Genomic DNA, 25718 nt, shown 5'->3' with positions numbered 1-25718 from the left:
AGGTGCAAACCATTGCTAACTAGAGACCCCCATTTCTAACAGTGTCTATCTGAAAGAGCTGATGAAGAGCAGGTGGTTGGTTCATTTGAGGCCATGTATCATGCTATTATAAATCTGCTCTTTAAGCCATTTGTGACGTTGCCCCAGACCCGCGTTTGTTTAATAAAGAATGCTCTAGAGCACACTGCGCACTGCATAATGCCCTGTTCAGGAAGACTAGAGGTTGGGCTTTGATTATAACGCTATGGAAACAGTATAATTTAGCACTAAGTTATATGCTAATGAAATTCTAACACAGCAATGGGAGACACTGAGGCACACAGCCCAGACACAAAACAGTAAATTCTTCTTGGGAGCAATAAATAATATGTGTGCATTTGATCAGAGGTGGTCGCATATTAGCAGCCATATAAACAGCAAGGCCTGGCTAGCTCATTTTTTCACAAACTGTTAGAAATGGGATTTCCAGTTGGCTAAGACTTGCGCCAAAGCCAGGCAGAAACCACCACTCTAGTCGGGGCAAGGGAGTTACACGCCAAAGATAACACCTGCTCACCCTCTAGGTAACGTGACGCGAGCAGTAAGGCTAATCCCGGAGGCAATGTAGGTTAAGTATTTGCGCACGCACCCCCAGCAACAACAACCAAGGCCCCCCACAAAAGGAACTCCACACAAGGTTATATTAAAATAGCCTTTGTATTATACCAAACACATTAGATAATGAACACACACTTTACAATGTGCCATAGGCACGGGCAGAATTTACAGGGGATTATATACATGGGACAGGGCCACATGGACCACTGTCGGGAATAAGCACTTTTAGAACTAGCCGTTGGTAGAATTAGCACTTTGTAGAAGTAACACTTTTAGAACATAGAACATATAATGACAGGCGGCGGGTACGGACCGTACCTTCCGTTCGGGTTGCGCGGGACAATGCGGGTGACCTCCTCGGCAGACCGGAGCAGGTGGGAGGCGGCCGGTACGCTACAAGTGTGTGGGCGTGTCTCGCCTCCCAGGGGGGGGGTCCAGGCTTCTTCAGTGGCTGGGTCGACCCAAAGGTGTGCGGCTCAGAGGAGGAGGGGGGCAGGTTGCGGGTGGCTCAGCGAAGCGGGCGCGGCTCAGAGGAGAGCGGCGCGGCTCGAGGCGGGGCTCCAGCGGCACCGGGAGGTCAGACAAGCCCCAGCAACTTGGCAGGGAAGGCACAATAGAGTCCACTGGTCCTGGGACTCTGGTCAGGGGGCGAGCTCAGTACCAAGCCCTTGGAGATAGTTTTAAGCACCCAATAGCAAACATAGCACACAACCAGTAACCACTGATAAAAGGTAAGTATCACCTACGCATGAAAACACATTCAGAGGTGTAGGTTAAACACATGATGCATAAGAACACATTCAGCGGTGTAGGGAAGACACATGACGCATAATAACACATTCAGCGGTGTCAGTAAGACACATGACACATAAAAACACATTCAGCGGTGTAGGGAAGACACATGATGCATAAGAACACATTCAGCGGTGTAGGGAAGACACACGACGCATAAAAACACATTCAGCGGTGTCAGAATACAAATTTTCCAGCGCAGGAAAAAGTGAAGAAATAACAATAAACTGAATAAGGATACAAGAACGCAAATTAAAATTGAAAGACTGTTATTTACTGATTTGGAGTGCTCAGAAAGGACCTTTGTATAATGTGAAACAAAACCATATGTTGGTTTAGCTGTTGAGTCACGGTAACTGGCTCTTTCCTTCTTGGAGCACCATATTGACTTTGTGTGTTGGATACTTACCCAAAACTTGCTGTGCGCACAAAGTAACTGTTACCATTTTTTCTGGAATTCCAGCGGTGTCAGAACACAGGGTGCGCAAAACATACTACACACAGTACATTTCCTAATACCCAAAGCATTAGCGCATAAATCATATTTAGCACATAACTCACATCAAAGTACAGGTTGCGCCACTGCGCCAAAACCTAAACGTAGCAGCTGCCCACTACTTGCTGGGCAGCTGAGGACAAGAACAGGGCGTAAAAGCTGCAGTTGGCACTAAGTGCTGCGCAGCTGTGGAAAGCCAAGGTAGGGGCGAAGGAGTATGACTCACTCCTGAGTCCAAAGTACATGTCCCTGAAAAGAAAACCTAAACGCTGCAGCTGCCCACTACTTGCTGGGCAGCTGTGAAATTAAACTGCGGCAGGGCTCTCACTAGCCCTTTAGGACAACAATGTGCCAAACGTGGGAGCCCTCTAGGCTCTTGAACTAACACGTGCTCCCCTAATGAACTGTGGGGGGGGGGGGGGGACAAGGATATGGGCCTCTAAAATAGATATGACCCACGTTGGAGCCACCTAGGCTCAAAAAGTAATGTGTCCCCAGGAGCCATCTAGACTCGGAAAATAATGGAGGCTTTGTTGGAGCCACGGGGCTCTGAAGAACAACTGAGGCCAAGCCCTTCACGGGGGCTTTGAAGAAATGGGCACGGGGCCTCCCCTATCCCCACGGGGGACCTACAAGTCCTGGGGCATGTTGGAGCGGCCCACTGTCATTGGGGCCGCGCTCGATGTGTCCCCTGCCACGGTGCCTTCTTCGGCACCAACATACTGGGTCTCAGACCAGCCCTACTTACTCAGCCACATGGAGCCCCCCCCCCAGTCCTCTCGAACACTCATCGGCTGGGGGCGGCGGCAGGACTCTGTTCCTTGGGCGGCGGTAGTCTCTTGGCGGCCCGGGGCTCTCCACAGCACACGGGAGCCCCGGGCGGCCATCACTCGGCCTGCTTCTCTCACTGACTCGGCGGCGGGGCGGGCAGCCAATCGCGGCGCGACCGGGACTTCCTGGAAGCAAGCGGAAGTCCCGCCCTGCTCCAGGCGCCCGGCCGCCTGACTTCCTGTCTTCGGCCCGGCCGTGGCGGTGATCATTCTCTCGTATCGGCAAATAAGGGGTGGGCACCCTCGGTAGTCAATTAAAATGTAGAAGCGAGGTGGGCACTCGCTAAGGCAAAAAAAACACGGGGTGGGCACCCGTTCTGTAAATAATAAGGATAACGAGCGAATGGGACGATAAAGCAGGGTGGGCTCCTGCTATAAACACGAGCAGGACAGAGAGCAGCTCCACGCTGCAAAGCTCAAGTAAAGCGCTCCCAGAGGGGGACAAAGCGCAGGGACAGCTAGGGGTATGGAAAATGAAAGCCAGCACACCCAAGGTGCTGGGGCAGCCCCCAGAGTCTCCTCAAGGTCCTGGAAATACTCCAGCAAGGTCGAAGGGTCCAAAAGAAGTCCTCCAGCATCCAGGGGCTGGGCAGGGCTCAGGGAGGCAAGCCTTGCCCTGGGCCCCAGCAGCAGCATGCCCCTGGTAGAATCTAGTCAGGAAAACAAGAACATTGTAGAAGAGGTCACAGCCTCTTTTTATACACAAAATCCCTTTGTCTCTAGGGTGCAGGGGGGGGGGGGACCAGACGCAGCTGGTTTTGGAGCACTTTGTTTTGCTCAGCCCCTCTTCCCATCCACTGGCCAGGCTAGGGTCATCAGTCGCACCACAGGGGGCGGAGCCAGCATTGTGTGGGGAAAGCCCAGCCCTATTCAGGTCCCAGGTGCACTCCTCCCCAGCCATCAACATGCAGATCTCCCATTCACCACCGGGGCGGACCCATCCTGACTCCTGGAGCCTGGCACACCAGCCAGCTCCAGCCAATCATAAGACAGCCAGTCATTTTAACTTTATTACATAGACAGGCCAACTTCTAGAAGTGGCACTTCCACACTAGTCACATTCACACTGCACATATCCTCGCGCAGCATTTAATCACACGAGTCCGCACGTACCAAACTCGAGCCTGCACTACCCACACATCAGGAACTAACATGGACACATACATTCCCCATGCATTCCTATGGGAGGGTAGGTCAACCTGACCACACGCACATACTTTACCATGGGACACAGTGGTAAAGTGCGCAGAAACAAAAAATCACAAACACCAGGTCACAATTAAAAAGCAAAAAGTTCAGGGGTGAACCTGCCAGAAGGGCCAAGTCCAACACAAACTAATTCTGCGCCTGAGGAAAATGGCATGAGTTAATCGGTGGGACAGGTGACTTGCCCTGAATTCATAAAATGTTTGCTGCAGGAGGTGACTACAGTTATTTCACGGAGCATACGGCATAAAGCCCAGGACCTGATGGGGTACCGATAGATAAAATAAAAACTAATATCACCTTTTGGGCCCTCAATTAACTAATATGTATAACAACCTAACAGAGTCCAACACGCCGAGCTCCTGTGAAAGCTCAACCATAGTTCCAATTCTATCTATCTATCTATCTATCTATCGATCACCCTCACTCTAATAACCCTCACTATATCTATCTATCTATCTATCTATCTATCTATCTATCTATCTATCTATCTATCTATCGCCCTCACTATATTTATCTATCGGCCTCACTCTATCTATCCTATCTATCTATCTATCTATCTATCTATCTATCTATCTATCTATCTATCTATCTATCTATCTATCTATCTATCTATCTATCTATCTATCTATCTTTATTGAATACACCTAGCCCCATGAGGAGAAGATCTCTGAGCCCCTTGTTGCAGATCTATAAGGCACAATATTCACCAATTGCAGCTTATGGGGCAGCGATCTCGGGTATCTCAGACTGCTCCGTATTACAAGCTGAGGAAAACAGACTTTGAAGGAAAATCTTGGCAGTTCCTATTTCAACCCCCCACTATATTTGTCATAGAGAGCTAAAACGGACCTATCTGAGAGATCTTATCTGCACGAGGCCTGTAATGTTGTGGTTGTCTGTTTGGCAGTCTGAGGCACTGTCGCTCACAAAAACCATAGTAGCCGATTCTTTGGCATATGATAAAGGATTACTAATACCCTGGTTAGCTTATGCTAAAAAGCACTGGGGGTAATTGGTATTAGTCATGCCTTTTCAGATCCCACCTTAAATTTAAATCTGTATAAGAAATGGGTGCACTCTTTACTGCTGACTGCTGGCAAAGCTTGAGGAGGCCAGGATCAAGATAGAATCTTTCAAACCAATGGCAGAAACCTACATGATGTTAAGTGATGTTAGGTGAAGAAGCCAGGACTACGACAAATTATATATGGCAGCCCAGGACTAACGGAGAGCGCTTGTTATTATTTCTCTTTAGGCTGATGCACTTAAATACTTCTCATGATTCCCAGTTGGGTTTCATCACAAACCTCGATCTAAGGACATGCATGTGTGATGGTAGGTACCTCAAAACAAACAATGATGCATTTTCTATTTTTCTGTTACTTTTATAAGCTTTTTACCAAAACGATTTTAGTCACCTTGCTGAATGCAAGAAATTTTAGACATTATGGCTGAGCTTATAACTTTCTTAAACAACTTGAGGATGAAGAGTTCCCTGTGTGCATGGGGCTTTTCCCTCGAGCAGCAGTCCGCTCGCTGGAAACAATGCTTTTTTTTTTCAATTGCCATTTTTAAGTTTAGGCTCTGGATTGGACATTTTATAATGTTGTAAGTGGTTTTATCAGGCCTACTGTTTGTTTGGCACTAGAATTTTAAATTTCCCCGATTAATGTATTTTAATACACTATTCCGATTGATTTTGTTGTCTATGTGCTTTTATGGTTGTTCACAGTTGAGTAAAGATTCTAAAGGAAAGTAAGATTTGTATATGCATTCTTCTAAATATCTGTGGAAACTGCCATCTTTAGCACCAGACCTAAAAACTGTAAACCTATTCAAAAGCACTGGCAGGGTCACAGGGTCTTTCTGGTCTTTTGAGTAGAATTATACTTGACTCTTAGAAAGTGTGTTAAGTTCAAATGCATTGTTATTTAAAGCGTTGGTTGGCTCAACGTTAATGTACACTGACGATCATAACTGCACAAATTTGCCGATTCAAATCTGTCTTCCTGTGATTTTATAACCAGAAGAATTGTTTACCAAGCATCTTTGTACTATTTGATTGGGTTTTAATGACTATTGCTGCTTTTATTCTAAAACACAACTGACAGAATGAGTAAGAGTGTAGCTTTGGAGGAACTTTATTTGCATATGAGTTATTTTACACAATGAATGAATGTACTTTTGAATTCAAATCAGAGCAACTAGGATGATTTTTTAAATACCAAGATGTGGATTTACCCATCAGGTTAGAGGGATACCGCCCGGTTTTATTAATCCGGTAAAAATCCCCAAAGGAGTTTTATACAGGGGTGCGGCCGAGAACTAAGATGGCCGCTTGGTGAAGTGGCTCTGCCGGACGAGTACACTATTCGGCAAATATCCGACATTATACTACCAATCCAAACTCCTAGCTGAAAGGAACGGATTTCTTAGGCGACGAGGCATACATTGATGTGTTTAGCCCTGCTGAGGACTGTCGCTTACCGTGGGTGGCAGACCTTGTGAACTGGCGGCCTGTGCCGTGTCGCGGCTGCCCGTGAGGCCGGTGAGTGGGGGGCGTGCCTGACGCGCTGCCGAGTCGAGAGCTGCTGGAGCGGAGTCCGACTGCCGTGGCTGCTGTGGAGTGGCGGGGAGGCTGCGGGCGCAGGAGAGGACGATGAGTGCTACCACGAGGATGGAGCTGGCGGTGGGTGCTGCCAGAGGGCTTGTCGGGCCCCCGGGAAGAACGAAGCGAGGCCGCTGCTTCTGGGGACCTCGGCCACGTTGGCTGGGAGCTGCTGCGCCAGTGTGTGGTAGCGGACGGAGCGGAGAGTCACCTGGCTGATCTCGGAGCGTCCCCCCAGGTGTGTAGGACTGCGTTCGTCTGCACGGCCCGGGGCGGAGTGCACGCCGGGACCAAAGACATCCAGAAGTCCGGTTGCGGCGGCGTGGGCACTGCGGTGTGGCCCGGGACGTCTGAGGCAAACAGCATTGAGTGTGCCTAGGGCCCCCGCTGCATCCAGGTACTGTGCTCATATTAATAGGGGTCCCTGAGCCGAGGGAGCCGGAGCCTATGTAACTATTAGGCCCACTGCTTAAGCTGCGCAGATAGACCCTGGAATCCACATTGTAAAATTAGCGGGAGGATTGTCTTTGGCCCGGCGGCTACCCCCGCCTTAGAGTGTGATTAACAGCAGCTGTGTTGACAGTCCCCGTTGGCGTACGTGTGGGGCCCCTACACAGTGCACCTAGATACAGCCCACCTAGAGTCCTCCTGAACCTAACAGAGGAGGAGGACTCTAGGTGGGGAGTTCCGCAACTGGAGTTAAATCCTATTAGTAAATGGACAGAGGCCGCAATGCACTTGAAGGGTCTTTGTATGGGGAATCAGCTGCGGGCTGCCAATGGCCGAGCACTGTCAGACAGGATGGGTAATAAAACCTATGATAATGGCATTAGTGTAGGAGAGTGGGGTCTGCAATCCTATGGTCACCCCAGATTTTTGCTTTTTGCTTCACTGGTTTACGACTTTCCCTGGCTGTGGGCCTGCTAATCAGACCGACAGCCTAGCTGTTCTCTCTCTAAATTGACATCCATGTACTTTAGGTGCATTTACCAATTGGTATTGGGACACCTTATCAGCCCCTGTACAGTGTACCTTAGGTACCCAGGGCATAGGTGAACCCAAGGCCTACCAGCGGCTGAAGCATGTATTATGCCACCCCTGGCTGGCCATCTAAACAGACACCACTGGCTGGTAAGACAGCTGGGGCAAGGTGGTGTAATCACCCTTTGCTGTAGATATAGTATACCTATATCTAACCCCAAAATGGACACACATATTCCTATCAGTCACTCCTATGGCAGGCCTTATCAATCCTGAAGGCAGAGTGCTTGGAATTATGTGAGATGGTGCTCTAGCATGAGCTGAGCCTGTCTGCAGCTTGCGGAACAAAGTCCTAATAGCTGTTCCATGATAACGCTATACCATATACTCTTAAGTGCATTATAATCCTCGCTGTTATTGCTAACTTTGGTATAGCATAATCAAAACATGTTGAGTAAGGTGTCATACGAATTGGAATACTACCCCCTCGCCAGTTCTGGCGACGGGGTTAGCATTCCACCCTTTTAGAGGGACACGACATGTATGTAACTGTGAACTCCGGTTAAAGTTAACTCAAGCCTTGGCATCACAAAATGGATGCTGCCACCACAGACACAAGTCTGACCTCCTGCTGCTGGGAGTCCTTCCAGCGAGGGAGGCCTGGACAAAGGGTTTCCTGCCTGGGGAGGTGCTAGCACCACCCCAGACAGGATTTTTGTGTATTGAGGTAGGGAGGCCTGAAAGGAATGTGACATGCCTGGGGCACACAAGGTGCCCTGTGCATACACCGGTTCAAACCAGTTGCTGGGGCACTCCAGCCCCAGCTCTGGCGCGAAACCGGACAAAGGATAAGGGGTGTAACCACCCCCCTTCCTGGTCCCACCCATAGGAGAGACCTAGTCGTAGTACAGCCCCCTTTAGCAGGATAAAGGTAGGAGCTGGTCCCATTCCAAATTAGATTATCCTGAACAACTTTTACAAGAAGAAACTGTGGACTTCGACGTTCTGCTCCACAGAAGTCTGAAGAATCTCCCTTGTGGGCAAGGAGTGTCCACCCTGCAACTGCAGGCACCATCAAGCGTCCAGCAGCTTCACTTTGTCGTCTTCCCTCGAGGATCCAGACTTCAGAGCCCGACGAGACCCGGATTCCCAGACCTCTCCGACCTAAACTCACATCTGCAGCACAGCTGAGATCCGTGGGTGCGACGAGTCACGTGGGACCGGCCATCTTGGAGAAACTGCACTTCGCTTCCAGCACGACTTCGGAGGTAACCTCGACGAAGTGCTTTGGGGATTGAGAAGCCCCAGCCCCGAGCAGCTCCTGCACCGAAGATCAGCCCTCCAGCATCCACGAGATCTTTCTCCTAGTCCCTTATTAAGGTTAAATAATGAGATCAATAAACTTGTTAGGAAGCAATACCTTAATAGATCAGGGGAAAATGAGTCTCAGTTAGCTCTATTAAAAAGGAGGGTAAGATTGAGATCCAAGTTAAAAAGAGAAAAAGAAGACATTTTATGGATCAAGTTAAGAGAGGCATCAACTTGTAACAACTCTAGAGATTTCTGGTCCATAATAAGGCAAGGATGTGGATCTGTAATAACGTCCACTCCTATAGTTATTACGGAAGATGTCTGGACCCAATTTGTGACCACCTTATATGCGCCTAATGGTGCAGGGGGGGACCCATGGGTTCCAGGGCTAAATAGTGATTTTAAAATGGAACTCCCCACTGAGCAATCCATTGCTACCGTAATAAAGAGCATGCGCTCTTCCGGGGCTATGGGACCTGATGAATTGCCCATGTCTATAATCAAGCAAGATGTAACTACCTGGAGCAGGATTCTTCTTCCAGTATTTCTGGCGTGTTTTAAAACACAAACAGTCCCCGACTCTTGGCGGGGAAGTATCCTAATCCCAATTTTTAAAAAAGGTGATCGGGACAATCCCTCTAATTATCGTCTAATAGCGCTATTAGACTCAATAGGGAAAATTTTTGCTAAACTTTTACTAGTGTCAATAACAGATTGGACAAATTTAAATAATATTATACCTATGGAACAGACAGGATTTCGAAAAGAGCATGGAACTCTAGATAATCTAACATTGCTACAGGTAATCATGGACAAATATGCTCGTGTCCGGGGTGGTGGTGTATACGTAGCATTTATAGATTTCTCCACAGCGTTTGACAAGGTGGACCGTCCTACGTTGTGGAGAAAGTTGGCGGCATTGGGTATGCCGGGATACCTATTGGATTTAGTTAAGTCTCTACACGTGAACACATGGTGTAAGGTGTTACAAGGGGGTGAAAGGGGTCTTTCTCAATCTATCCCCTCCCTGAACGGATTAAAACAAGGGTGTATACTGGCACCCATATTGTTTTCCTTGTATATGGCCGATTTACCAACTACTGTTGCAGTTTGTGAGGGATTAGCCCCAAAAATTGGAGGGACAGCTATATCGATTCTAATGTATGCGGACGACATACTTGTTTTAGATCTGACCCCGAAAGGTCTCTCTAATCGTCTTCATGCATTGAATCAATTCGCTGATGCACATTATATGAAAATTAATAGCTCTAAAAGTAAAATTATGTGCATCTTTGGAAAGAAGAAGAGCAGATCTAGTAGCTATAATTGGACAATTAGCGGAGAAAAACTTGAGGTAGTTAAAACCTACATGTTTTTAGGCAAAATAATATCTGCTAATCTTAGTGAGAAGCCACACATCGAACATAATTCTCGAAAAGTGATGGCCCATGGTAGGGGATTATGTTCTTTGTATAAAGCTACAGGGAAGAGGCATTTCTCCTTATGCTTGGAGGTATTTCGAGCGAAAATTCCTGCAACCCTCCTTTATGGAATGGAATTAGTGGACTTGAAACAATGGGGTTTCATGCAAAAAATGGAAGGAAAGGTACTAAGGAAAATCTCCTCATTTAATTCAGCCTGCTCTACATCTTCCTGCAGGCTGGAATTCGGACTTCGAAGTTGTTGGGCTCAGGGGTTGGCCGCCCTCGTAAGATGGATAGCCTGCTTGGCTAGAGGTAAACCGGGCACCTTACGAGAAATCTTAAAAAAGGAATTATTGGGCAACTTTAATGAGTTCTCGCAGCTGGTAAAGAATTTTAGAAAAGCGGTATCGCTGCTTGAACTGGATGAAAGCACGTTATTCTTGCTTTCTCCACTAGAGTTAAAGTTGAAGTTAAAAAGTATGTCCTGGGAACTTTGCTACAAGTCGGATATACTTGCCCAACAGAAGCATAAAGAAAGGGAAGCCCTGGTTACAACCTACACACCAAAACTAGCCCAACAATATTTAATTTGGAATATTCCTCATGGTGTCCGTAGATTATGGTACCTTTTACGTCATAATTTGCTTCCACTTAAGCCACTTTTAGCAAAATGGTATGGGGTTTCTCCTCTATGCAATTTATGTAATAATGCTGTTCAAGATCTTAACCATGTATTGTTTATTTGTCCGGTATTGCGCCCCATGCGCCAAAAATGGATAAAACCAATTTGTTTACAATTGGGAATTGTGAATGTAAAAATGTTCTTCCTTGCACTTTATTGCCCCCCTAACGAAATGTTCTGTTCCAGAATTTTTAAATATTTTAAAGAGTTTTTAGATATTTATTAATGAAATTCCGGGAGATGTTGATGATTGCATTACTTGCAGATAATCAGTGGCTATTCCTTTTGTCGTATGTTGTTTTTATGTATTATTGCTATGTTAATACGTATGTATTTTTTATGTGGCCCTCAATGAGAGCCAAATCATAATAAACTTAACTTGACAAACTAACTTGACTAGTGTCCCGCAAAGTACCCCCTTGACACCATTGCTGTGGGACCTCGGTAGGAAAGCGGTTCAAGATTTAGCTTCTCTACGACCATTATTGTATTGGCGTAGGATATGGACAACTGAGGAACTTCAGAATTACGCCTGGGGCCTAAAGGAAATAATTGAAAAAGATTCCTTCCATAAAATATACTGGCTGAAGGCAATTAGATCCCTGCTAGTAAGCTTGGGTATGGGGGAATTGTGGGATGACCCTACAAATGCGATATTTCCATTTAAAAAAATCATGAAGGCCAAGTACTGGGAGATGGTTAATTCAAAAGCACGCGCAAAGGGCCTTTCCTCTCACCTAACAGGTCGTTTTCTTGATTTTAAGGAACAACCGAAGTTGGAACTGTACTGTGATGCCATAGAGAAGCAGTATGATCGTAAGCTCTATTTTCAACTTAGAGTAGGCACCCTTCCAACTAAGTCATTTACAGTGAAATGGGTGGGAGTAACTGATGACAAATGCCCAAGGTGCAGGGATCAACAAGATCCATAAGTCATCTTTTGTTCTTTTGTCCCTTATATGTAGCACCTCGATCAATGTGGGTGAAACCTATTTGCCAATTAATTGGCACCCGCAGACACGACGAGGCTTTAAGAATCCTATGTACAGATCCCAGTCCCCAATTGCTATAGCCATGGCCAAATTTCTAAAATGGGCTTGGGTAATTCGATTAAAACAGCTATGGCAGTAAAATGAGTTTTAATTTATTTAGTCCTTCTAAAATTAACTGAAATATGAGGGGTTGCATTTCACTTCGCTTAGCTGAGCTTTGAGCAATATCTTCCTGGACTGTATATATATATTGAAATTTGTATTTTGTAAACAATGCTTTTTAATCGACTTTTAAGCAAATAATATATTCGGCATTAGTCTTCTTGAGTTTAATCATGTTTTAAATATTTATATAAATTCAAATGGTAATGTAATTTTTATACTGCAACAATGTGTATTTTATGTACCACTTTTATGACTTAATTGTTGAATAAAGTGTATTAAATTGTAACGATTAGGCCCACTGCTTAAGCTGCGCCGATAGACCCTGGGATCCACATCGTAAAATTAGCGGGAGGATTGTCTTTGGCCCGCCGGCTACCCCCGCCTTAGAGTGTGATTAACAGCAGCTGTGTTGACAGTCGCCGTTGGCGTACGTGTGGGGCCCCTACACAGTGCACCTAGATACTGCCGGCCGGTCAGTGTAAACGCACAGTAGTAAAATAACTCAATGAACAAAAACGCATCAAAGTGTGATCAACTACAGAACACATAATAGGGTGCTTAACTACAGCTCAATCAACGGTCATTGCTGCAGACGGAGTGAGACTCCTGCAAAGTGCACCTAGATACTCAACAGTGTGTAATTAACCGCAGATCACACCAGAGGGTAACTAACCACAGCTGAATTGCCGGTAATTGTTGGCAGTTGGAGTGGAGGCCCTACCAAGTGCACCTAGATACTGCTGGCTAGACACTGGGAATGCACAGCGGTAAACAACAAAAACACATCTTGCAGCCCGGCTGTAGCGGGAGGTCAACATTACGTGTCGTCCCCAGTAGTGGCTATATTTGAAGTGCTTGATCTCTTCTGCCAACCTCTCCGGTTGACTGGCACGGTGGACAGAGTTCATTCTTTTTGAAGGTTCATCATATTAACTAGGGTGCCACACGGTGTCTGGTTGAGCCATTCATGCATTGTATGTGTGCTGCCATTGTGGACCACCGGTCACTATCTGCACATTGCTCATTAGCCCAATGTAGGCAATTGAACTGAGTACAACAGCCAACGTAGGTACGGCGCACTGGCTCTGACAGTGTGCGCACTGCTGCGACGCATGTAGAGACGCCGGGGCAGGCACCTGCCTATCGGCCAGGGTCCTTTGCCTCTGTCCATGAGGTGCCTGGGCTGATCGTAGGAGCTCCAACCAGAGACTTCACGGCTTGGAGCGCGCGCCACGACTGGGGTGCTGTTATTGGTAAACCGGATGAAAAACAGGCCAAGATCACCTTTGAAAAACGCACAACAAGACTGCAGGATATGGGGTCGACACCGGTCATGGTGGTGCCCGAAACACAGCTAGAAACTCAACAGGAGGATGACATCAAAAGCATGCTGAGAGAGGTGAAGGTCAGCTTGTGGCAACTAGACTCCCTGGCGCTGCGAATGGATCATGTCTCACAAAAAGTAGATAAGCACGAATCCCGCACTGATACCTTGGAAACCAGGGTCTCGGATTCAGATGACCGCAAAGTTGAAACGCACAAGCGTCTACTTCGCATGGACAAGGTGCTTGAAGTAATCAAAGTGCGTAAAGAAGACCTTGAAGCAAGGTCAAGACGAAACAATGTCCGCATCACGGGTATTCTGGAATCTACGAACATAGCAAATATGGAGCACTATATCGAAGGATTGCTACGAGATCTGTTTGGTTCTGGCCTGTCAGAGATGTTCCTGGTAGAAAGATCACACCGCACCCTGGAACCTAGCCCTCACCCCCCTGGCACGCGGCCGATACTGGTCCATCTTCTGAACGACAGAGACACTGTTCTAAGGCTGGCCTGGGAGAAGGGGGTCATACAACACCAGGTAAATAACATTGCTTTTTGACCCGGACTTTACGCATCAGCTGTGGTGCCTTGTTTAAGGGTTTTATATAGCGCGAACTTGACCCGAACTGAATCAGGTATCAGAGCGCTTTACATAGCACCAGTTACGTTACATGAGGACACACATTCATTTTTGTTAGGCACGGGGAGATTAAGTGATTTGCCCAGAATCACAGGATGTTTGGCGTCGTTACCAAGACTCAAACCCAGATCCCCAGGTCCGAGGTCGAGCACCTTAGCCGTTAAACCAACTCCTCACGGCCACATGCTCACTCACCCTTCCATCTCTACTTCTCAGCCACTACCCCAGTCCACCACTGGCTTGCCCGATTGTTCTAGAGGGTAGAGCAGGCTGCCGGGCTCTTGCTTCTGGTCGCACTTAGGGGAGGAGGTTACGGATTAGCATTCTAGCTCCCAGAGGCTATTTAAAATCAAGGCAGTTCCGACGCGCAGTGGACACGCGCAGTGGGCGCGCCAAAAGGCAAGCCCGTCTGCGCCTGTTCCACGGCCAGAGCCAGCAACGCTGCCGGTTGCCCCGTCGGAGCACGAATACACTGGACCAGGTCCCAAATAATTGAAGTCAAAGATAAAGGTTGCAACGCCCCAACGCTATGTACGCTCAGGGTCTTTTAATGCCCATTTCAATTGTGTCACTTGTTCATTCTCTTTAAAACCAGGTCCTAATGCCCCGTCCGTGCTACTCCCCTCCTTTGCCGGACCAGTAGTAGAGCGAACTGGCCTATACCCAAATATCAAGGCCTGCCTACTTAACTGTAGATCGCTACCCCGTCATTCGGGAGATATCTGGCTATCCCTTACAACTCATGCTTGGGACTTAATGTTTCTTACCGAAACTTGGGTAAAAGATTCCTCGAATCCTGACCTCAACCTTGCTATCCCCCCCTGACTATCGTTTTGTGGGGATTAATTGTACCAGCACCAAGGTGGGCGGTGGGATTGCTGTGATTTTACGCTCAGGCTGGAAGATCTACTCTAGGAAACTCTCTAGCATTGGCCCTCTAGAAGCTATGTATTTTAGTATCTCTGAAGCTCCCTGGTTCTCCCCCGGCTTGCGTGATGAGAAGAGCCACTGCAAAAAACTCTGAGCGGAGCTGGAGAAAATCCTGATCTAGCGGTGAAATCTACTTATAGAGCTGCCATTAAAAATTTCTACAAACTTAAACATACTGTAAAGAGAGTGTAAATTGTTAGGAAAGTTAACTTGTCCGAAAACTCCTCAAAAACTCTGTTCAAAATAGTGAAAGAGTTTTCCAAACCAACTGCATTATCCAGCTCGATTCCCCCTAGCCAAGGACTCTGTGATGGTCTATCTAACTTTTCCATGACAAAATCCTAGACATTTTTCTCCAAGTTTAGCCCGGCTACGGATGCCCCGGTTCTTGACTCTAGGGTAACTAAGGAAGAGGATTTTACATCTTTTAAATCCATCTTTATTGAAACCTCATCTCAAAAATTGTTGGCATGCAAATCAGGCTCTCCCATGGACCCATGTCCGGCACAACTATTTAGTTCGCTGGCCCCTCTTATTATTTCTCCGCTGAACTTGATCTGGAACACCTCTTTACAAACTGGTCTTTTCCCTTCGACGTGGAAACAGGCCATGCTGATTCATATTTTTAAAAAACCTGAAGCCGATCCATCGGTGTTTAGCAACTACCGGCCCATTTCCCTTCTACCTAAACCAGCCAAAAGTCTGGAGAAAGTCGTTCAAGAGCAACTCTCTAATTACCATAAGTCCGGACAACTTCTCCACGACTCACAGTCCGGTTTCAGATCCGGATATAGGACTGAGACTGCACTTCTGGAGGTTGCAGAGACTATCCGCGAATGCGTGGACGCAGGCGATGCTGCAATGCTAGTGCTCCTCGACCTGTCCGTGGCATTCGATATGGTCTCTCATGCCATATTGATTGAAAGACTGTATAGTCTTCGGATTCAGGGCACCCCTCTGGACTGGATTAGATATTTTCTAAGCGGTAGCACCCAACACGTCTCCCTTCAATCTTTTGTCTCGGAGAAGAAACAACTCAGTTGTGGTGTGCCTCAGGGCTCTGCCCTCAGCCCATTGTTTTTATGGCTACCTGTCGCCGCTGGCCACGGTGGCAGAATCCTGTGGGGTATGAGTGATCTCATACACTGATGACACACAACTAGTGTTTTCATTTAGAGATCTCTCTGACGCTACCTTTTCTAACTTCAGACGCTGCCTTATCAACATCTCCTCCTGGATGTCACTCAACACTCCCAGGCTCAACTCGGATAAAACCGAGGTGATGTTTTTTAATCAAAAAAATCCCCCTCTGCCCCTTCTTTGGTAGCTACCTGAACTGAATCCCCCCCCCCCCTCTCCCCCCACAGTCCCGGTGGAATCAGCCAGGAATCTTGGATTCCTATTTGACAACGAATTGTCTTGCAAGGCTCAAATAAATAGGGTCACATCTGTGTGCTTTGGTAAACTAAGCATGATCCGTAAAATTCTCCCTTTTCTTCCTTTGGACACTCGCCGGCCCATTATTCATGCCCTTATAACATCACACCTGGATTATGCGAACAGCCTGTATGTTGTGCAGAATGCGGCGGCAAGAATGATTTGTAACATTCTTTATCATCATTCAATCTCACCACACTTAAAAAAGCTACACTGGCTACACGTGACTAGGCGCATTCAGTTTATATCTCTAGTCCTGGCATTTAGAGGACTGCAGAGGCAGGGGCCTGCCTATCTCAGAGTTAGACTTAAGCATGCTCAGTCCAACCGATCACTCAGATCGAATCACCTTTGCCTCTTACGCACTCCCCGGTTTCGTCGCTCTAGAATGGGGGGCAGAGCTTTCACAGTTATTACTGCTCAATCTTGGAACAGCTTACCACTGTCCCGTCGTATGACAGAATCGGAATGCTTATTTCGACGCAATTTAAAAACCTGCCTGTTTACCACCTTTTAGCCGCTCAGTCATACTTACAAGTGCTAATCGTCCATAGCGCCGGGACACCCCCGTATAGCTGCGCGCTATACATGTTTCTAAATAAATAATAAAATAATAGGCAGGCTGTCCAGGCCACCCGACGAGAATTCATCCCTGACAAAAAGCTCTTCCAAAAGTCTGGCACAAAAAATGCTATGTTGTAATCTGCAAAGCTCAGGGTCCAGACTAGGGGTTACCCTATGATTTTCACTGAGGCCAGTGCTGCTTTGAAGCTTGCAAAACAGACGGTGAGAAAGCAGCAAATGAGAAATTCGGCAGCTACGGCCTCTCCGAACAGCCAGCTGAGTGTCAATGACTTATGTGTTTTGTGAAATGGTTTATATCCCGGATGCGCGGTACACAGCCCACAGCCACGTCCCTCCAGCTATACTAATTGTCTACAGTTAAAGAGTCCTGGTAGCAAATGATACTCTGCCACCCTGTTGCTCCGCGACAGGACAGTTTGCCTGTAAATCCTCGCCCCCTTGGGATGATTCTCTTTAGCCCTGGGCTCCCTGGGCCTCTGTTTGTAATGGGATGTTCTGGGTATGCACAACCTGGTTGGTGTGGGAGGTGGGTGGGTGGGGGCTGTTTTTGTTGTTTGATGCAGTACACACCAAGGTCCATGTTGCTATTGCCCTGAGTGGCCAGCGTAACACGTGTTCGATATATATGTACTGCACATTCTGCCAGATCATCAAACAGTTGGGGTTATGCCCATGGTCACTTGGGGGTTGGAGTGGGTGGTGGGTGGTGGGTGGGCTGGGCAGGTTATTGTTTGTTCTGGTTTGTTGCAGAGCATAACTAATTCTTCACTGGATATTTCACGAATGTGGAACACTTGTCACTAAACAGACTCCGCCCTCATACAGCAGGAGGGATACTACAGGGAGCTACTGAAGGTACACCTCACCAACCAGGATATTGGTCGCTATCGAGACATGTTTTCCTATCGAACTAAATGCCTACATTGACTTGCATCACTTGGAATGTGTGTGGCCTAAATGACCACAGAAAGTCAAGGCTGGTGCAGTCAAATCTAGCGAGACATGCTGCGGATGTGTGCCTCCTTCAGGAGACCCATCTGAGGGGTACTACTTGTGATAGATTGAAATCCACTAGATGGAACGAGGTACATACATCTTGCTATTCCAAGTATTTCAGAGGAGTGACCAGATTAATTAGACGGGGTATTCCCTGGCAGACGACCAAGGTAGTCAGTGACCCTGAAGGGCGATATCTACTACTACTGGGGCATATTTTCACCAACAGGTTCTCATTGCAAACATCTATGGGATTGGATTCACAACCAGGGCACTCACTGAGTCGATGCACATGGACGACATCACTCTATATATAGTAAACCCTAAAGGCAACTTGTCGCCTATGACACGTGAGGTTGTACGATATGGTGGACTCTCCGGAGTAAACATCAATTGGAGCAAGTCCGTAATCCTCCCGCTTACACCTGGAACCCAGGCTTTTGCAACTGATTATAACATTAGTCTGAGCGTCCAGCCCGATTCGATACCTGGGCATATGGTTCAGGAGTAATCTGCAGGAACTATGGACAGACAGTTATGGCAGGGTGGTGGCCTGGATCGAAGAAAGGGTAAAAAGATGGAATATTCTTACCCTCTCTCTGGCCGGCTGCATTGCGGTGTCCAAGATGATTATTCTGCCGAAACTCTTATACCTCTTTGTCAACATCCCTTTGCCACTCGCGGTACATTGACACTCCCGCAAGCGCAGGGTGGAATGGAGGCCCCGGACTTCGTCCTCTACGCATATAGTGCACAGGCACAATTCTTACATTTCTGGATGCACCCCACACCTTTTCAGCCACACGTTGCAAATGAAATAGATAGGGCAGCACCTCTCCCATTGTCCACAGCACTATTCCACCCATACAAGCACCCCCGCAACAAAATTGATACGGTACAAGTTATGAGGTGGGCATGGGGGGAGGTCTTCGCAAATGGGCACACTTAGACATACTGTACGCCCCGTCCATGCCACTCCCAAACAATCCGTTGATACCCCCGCTCAAGGAATCCAGGGCACAGAACTGCGTGTCCACACACAACATAAAGAAAGGTGGCGATCTCTACCCTGAGGATACTTTCCTCACACTACAGCAAATGTGCGACCCCACACAGCCCTCAGCGCTAGATATGCTAACATACTATCAGATCCGTGCATCCTGCAGGAGCAAATTCCCCACATTTCCAGAACCCGCCGCAGGCGTTGCCGGCACTGGAAAACCTGTTGGCGGTGGAATCGGGGTGGAAACTCATATCTTGCATTTATAACATCACCCAGAAAGCATTTCCGATCATTGTCCCAACCTCTCGCAGGGCCTGGGAGGAGGTTCTGGGGGAAAGTCTCACGGATAAGCAGTGAGATCTCAGTTGTAGATAGAGCGATTGTCGCCCAATTACCGCCTCCGGCTCATCCACTTTAAGTATCTCCACCGCCTCTATCGCACCCCCATACAACTATATAAGATGGGGCTACAAGCAAATGACGGCTGTTGGCGTTGCAGTGCCCCCCGGGTGATCTTCTTACATATAGCATGGCAGTGTAGACAAATAGCAAACTTTTGGATCAACATACTGCGCCATATAAAAGCTATTACTGGGCTGGACCTACCCCGCACGCCTTTGGTCTTCTTGTTGGGAATTATTAAGACAGTGCCACCTAAATTACGGAAACTACCAGAAATGTTACTTTTAATGGCCAAAAGATAGGTGGCTATACACTGGGGGGCAGCCCTGCCTCAGACGACGGAGTGGCTTACAAGTGTGACATACTGTAGGGCACAGTTGACAACCTATTGGGAACTTTTGCCAACCAGATCTCGCCCTAGGGGTATATGGGAACCCTTTTTGACTTGGCTAAATTCTGCGGCTGCAGTTGACCCGTGAAACAACAACAATTGTAATGTGTGTATATGGTGAGGTAGTTCTCAAGATTGTGATGCATAGTAATGCCCTACTGTAATGTGTACTAATGTACAGTACTCTCCGATGTAGTTGTGGACAAGCACTTTGCTGCTCTAGGAAATGTGATGGCGTGCTCAGATTGTTGAAAATGTAATAGGATTAGGAACGGAAAAGTAGACTCGATAAGTACTGAACTGCACTGTATGTTATTGTTGTACACTTTACGTGAAATGTAAATAAAAAGAATTTTTAAAAAAAGAAAGGAGTTTTATACAGATTAACAGATACGCAAAAAAACATCAAGGTTTCCACCAGAACCGCCTTAACATTTCTAGATTGGTGAAAGCTGTAATGACATGTTAAACTTAGGCAACTCCCAGGGTTTCTGTCTGAACAACTGAAAAGGTCAAAAGCATCAAAGTGCACAGATCCATTGACGATAATTTACAGCTTCAATGAGTATGGGGTTACAAGAAATAAATAGTGATGGTTAAAAAACTAAACACCTTTATTTTTCAACCTGCTTCTCATCATAAATTAACATATATTCTCTAATCCCCAACAAAAAATGTATTCCAAACTTTGAAAATTAAGTGAGAAATATACTTCTATTTTCAAACTTTACCTGTGGCCCTGGAGTGAAATTTAATAATAGTGTGAGCAGTGGAGATTCACGATACCTAATCACTTTTCAAAAGAACAAACAAAGTTTAAGGTATTGCTAAACCACCAATGGGAGCAACATTTGGTTCATGATTCATTAAATTACCAAAGTTCAATTACCAGGAAGGGTCGAACCAATGTTTCCAAGATCAGCAAATGGATCGAAGTTTGGCGATCTTCCAAGGCTGATGGATGGTCCCAAAGATGCACTCGAAGAATGGCTACCAGATGTCTTGTGCCCTATGAATTAACATTAGTCTATGTAAAATAACAGCAACCCAAGTATACAATCAGAACAAAAGCAAAGGTTAATTGTTATAGGTAGCAAATGCACCAGACTAAGGAAACAAATGTACCCCTCTATTAGTAATCTGTGGGATACCAGGACCTTGTATAACAATATGACGTTAGTGAACACACATCTCTGCAGTAGTCTCAACTGATAACCTAAGATTTAATTTTGAAAACCCATCACACTACAGTGGAGCCAGTAGTGGTCGAGGAGAATTGTTGCTGACTAATCCCACAGTCTTCAAAGCACTTAGGTGCTACGATAAACACAAGTATATTGACACAGATCAGGAGTCCTCAGCAGTCTCCGGAAGACTTCGAATCTCAGTCTCACTATGCACTTTCTTCACTTTTTAGTCAGTTACACTGGAGTGCCAAAAAGACAAGTTATTTACCTTTTGTAACGCCTTATCTGGTAGAGACAGTCTAAAAAGATTCCTTACCTTAAAATTCTCCCCAAATGCCAGACTGGATCCAGATATTTTTTCGAGCAGAACCTCTGCTTGTCGGTTGAGGGAGTTGTGCGGCTCCATAGCAACGCCGTCCACCGGATGTGGTGTCGACGGAGTCCATATAAGCCCTTCCGTGACGCGCTGACGTCAATTTCTTCTGTGACTAATTTCCACACCAAAATGCAGGGCCACCACAGAAACTGGGTATGGAAACAGTTTGCCAAAAAGATAGATACATCTTTAAATCAACCACTACAACTGGTGACGTACTATACAATGAATCAACCACTACAAGTGGTAATTTACTGTAAAATAATTTCAAGAAACGGATGTTTTAGGTAAGAGGAAAAACAGTTTTCAGAATGGGGAGGATGGGCGGGTCAGTAAGGAATCTGTGGCTAGACTATGTCTGTACCAGAGAAGGCAATACCGAAGGTAAGTAACATGTCCATCTGATAGAGACATCTAACCACAGATTCCTTACCTCAGAATATTATACAAAGCAACACCATACCCCTAGAAGTGGGTCTGCAAACTACCATTACCAAAAAATCCACACATATAACCAACCAGTCTACTGAAAGACAGAAAAGACCAGTGGAGTGAGACAGTCGGGTGAGAAGGACAATACACCTCACTATAACCAATGCAGAAATAGGAGAGATGGGGAAGCATGGGTAAACAGAATCCATAGCAATGGAAAAGTAACCTGTCGATAGCCACTAATAGATATGATTTGACAGATTAACCAGACCCTAGTTTGGAACTGGACCGGTCGTGTAGTTCCTATATAACCTATACAGGATCTACGTGTTCAGATAACAAACTGTGGGACTAGTGGCAGACTGATTCCGTGCACCCCCACCGGATACGTTAGCCTGTCTGTATCAGCTAGCTCAGGGTGCCATTATAATCTCCTCTTACCAAGGAGAGAATAGATTCTGGCAACCTCAGAACATGACAACCCTGATCCCTCAGGATCGTGGAAACAATGTACTACTTTTCGCTCAGTCGCTCATGCTCACTTAGTTTGTCTCAGAGAGATACACAGAATAAAAGACTGGGCGTTTTCAATAAGAGTTTATTGAACAGTTATTATTCTAGTTTAGAATAGATGAGCTGCAACAACCATTAGACTGTAGCAGAGATATATGATTAGAAGTACTACGAAAGTAAAGGGATGGTAAAGTTCTACCATCTTACTGAAATCATGAATACATTCAAGTATATGAAACACATGATAAAAGATGCGTACTCCTACGATGCCTCCCTACCTAGATGTACCTAAATGTACCTAGCATCTGTGTAGGTGTTACGCCAAGAATCCCTCTAGGATCTAGTCAACCCCATTACCTGAGAATGATGGAATGTGGGACCCCGTCCTGGTCTCGAGTTGAGACAGCCCGCGAGGGATGTTAGACCACTGCGAGCTGGAGCGCCTGCATGCAGGAAACTCAGCGTCTCTGGTCAGTGTGTCAGCCGGGAAGTCTCGGTCTCTTCTGTCTTTTTAAAGCAAGACATGATATATATATACCCACATGTCGGACAATATAAAACTACTACGGCAAAGCCCCGGGCACCAGCCCAGCATCAGGAATGCCTACGGTCAGAGCTCGAAATCCAAACCAGGACCAGCCACAAGCAAACAAGGAAGCTCAACCATCGGGCTAGTCCAGGCGGCACAAGATCTAGGGAGGAAATAACAAGTCATTCGTCAGGAACAGTTACCATCATCCAAGCGGTAGTCCTCACCCCGAGACTCTATAGCACGGGCAATGATATTTTGAACAGGTGCAACATTCTCCACCTTTTCAGCACCTTGCCGTGCTACACAAGATACAAACAGGGGACATAGAATGGGTGAGATTCTTGAGTATGGAGGGCGACACACACGGCAATTCAACAGTACTGGGCTTGAAGAAAAAGGAAACCGTACAAGCCATCTTGAACAACTCTACTCAACTCGCCGAGTGGGGCATTGATGCTCAGAATCTACCCAACCCAAAATACCCATACATTCTAGCTCCAGACAAGGGGGACATGGGTCCCTGGTCAGTCCTGCAGGGGACAAATAGATCAGTACTCCCGGTGAATACAAGGAAGAGATATAAGGACTACACAGGAATCAAGATCGCATATCAAAACAATCAAAGGGTTATTAGTGCCATACCCTCCCCCTTGGATCCATCCGGAAGCTGGGGAAGTACACAGAAGCATTCCTAACAGCAGCAAGTCCAGGCCCGGCAGAGGTGTGAGACCAAGGGAGGACCTTTTCCTAAGAAGAACCTAACATTAATTTCATGGAATATCGCAGGGAGCAGCAAGATCGCTGAGAATAATAACCTGAGGCGATTCCTAGAAACGGGAGACATACTCTGCCTTCAAGAGACCTGGGCATTATCAAGCACACCATTGGCAGGGTTTTACGAACATCATGTTCCAGCAATAAAAGACAACCTCTTTGGTCGCCCGTCTGGTGGTCTATCCGTTTACATAAAACACGCAAGCCCTCTCGTAGTGACTGGAATAAACCTAAAGTTACCTGGGCTGCAAGCCCTACAAATCGAAGGCCTGAAATACACACTACAGCCAATGCGCCTCCTAATAATAAACTGCTACGTCAATCCAGCACAAACCATCATTAAAGATCAGTTGGAGGCATTGACAAGGGAAAGAGACAGCCTCCTAAGTAAATATAAAACGAATCAGGTAATCTTAGCTGGGGCATTTAACCTGAAGGGCCTTGACAATCCAGTACCCCCAAATCGAGGGACGGGAAGGGCCGCACCCTTTCATGACTTATTGGACAATCATAAGCTATCTTCAACTTACGCTGTGAAAGCAATATACTCGAATGGTGGGCAACCACAGCCGACCTTCCGGGACATCTCGAGAATCGACTATATCATAGTCAGTGAAGCAATGGCGGCCAGTCTGGAAGATTTTACAGTCGAGAATAGGTCGGAAAGCGATCACAGGCTACTAATAGCAGTGTTTACGCTAGAAGTTCCATCAGCTTTTAAGTTCCAAGCCATCAGAGAGTCCAAAGGGGACGAAAATTACAGCCTCCTAAGGAGAATCAGATGGACAGATGAGACTGGAGCGAAGCTTTAAAACTGGCTGGACCTAAAACAGGATGAGATCCCAGCAATGCCATCTTCACCGATTAAAATCTGGGAGACCATAGTTGAGGAGATACAAACGAGCTTGGGCCATCCCCAGCCACAATGCTCCAGGCCCAAAAAGAAATCAACAGCTGGAAGCATCCGTCCAACAAAGGATATATGCGAGACCCAACGCCTCTTGCGTAAGGCATTTGTAATAAAGAAAAGAGGGGGCACTCAAACAGATGGGACACCGATTGCATCATTGAGGGCAGCCCTAAGAAAGAAATGGTGGGAACACAAAAAACCCCACATAGAGAGGGAATGGATCAAAGTTTTCTCCCTGCATAAAAAGAAGAATTCAGAAGGATTATGGAGACACTTAAATCGGCTAAGTAGCAGAGGAGCTCAAAGAGAACACGGTGTGGCAGAGCAAGACTGGCTGGTCCACGTAAAGCAGATATATTCAATTGCCCATGTAAACACATGCAACACAGAAGATCTTACTCGTGGGGTGGACTTTCACCACCCACCAAGGGCAAAGATCGAAGAAATAATCTCTAGACCCCGAAATCCTTCCGAGAGTCTGCGAGACCAGGCAGAGATGTTTTGCACACCGTCAGCCCAGATACACCCTCAAACGGTCATGAAGATACTCAAGAATATGAAGAATGATGGGGCCCCTGGACCAAACGGGATACCCGCCCCTGTTTTTAAAAAGGCCCCCGATTTTTGGGCATCCGTCCTCACTCCTCTTTACAACTATTCCTTAATGACAGCAATAACCCCTGATTCATGGAGGGGCTCCACACTAGTCCCAATTTTCAAAAAAAGGGGATTGTTTAAAGCCATCGAATTATAAGCTCATCGTTCTTCTTGACATAGAAGCCAAGGCCTACGCCCGCCTTATACTGAAGGATCTGGAGACATGGGCCGAAGAAAAAAGCATCATACCCTGCCATCAGACTGGCTTCAGACCACAATCATCGACAATGGACAATATTCTGGCGTTAGCGCACCTAGCAACTGAGGCAATAAAAAAGAAAAACCCTCCCCTCTTTTGCTGCTTCATTGATTACAGCACAGCCTTCGATAAAGAGGTACGAAAATGGCTATGGCGGAAATTAGAAAACTGGGGCGTTCCGCCAAACCTATTGAAGGCAATCGGATCACTTTACGAAGGCACCTGGGTGCGGGTCAAAACCAGCGCTGGCACAGTGTCCCCCAAAATAACAACGAACAACGGGCTGAAACAAGGATGTATGCAGGCGACCATCCTCTTTAACCTGTATACGGCAGATTTGG

General features: G+C 46.6%; 1 protein-coding gene across 1 annotated transcript in view; it reads right to left on the bottom strand.

The window, feature by feature from the left end:
• The window catches only part of GAK (cyclin G associated kinase), a 1786158-nt gene that overhangs the window by 284674 nt on the left and 1475766 nt on the right, over window positions 1–25718 (bottom strand). The window contains exon 24 of the mRNA XM_078676333.1: window positions 20687–20806. Coding sequence (XP_078532459.1) covers window positions 20687–20806 — 120 coding nt within the window. The remainder of the gene's footprint in view (window positions 1–20686; window positions 20807–25718) is intronic.

Source organism: Lissotriton helveticus, chromosome 2_1, assembly GCF_964261635.1.
Source record: "Lissotriton helveticus chromosome 2_1, aLisHel1.1, whole genome shotgun sequence".
NCBI lineage: Eukaryota > Metazoa > Chordata > Amphibia > Caudata > Salamandridae > Lissotriton > Lissotriton helveticus.
Note: the sequence above shows the minus strand (reverse complement) of the source record. Positions and strands in the feature narration are given on the sequence as shown.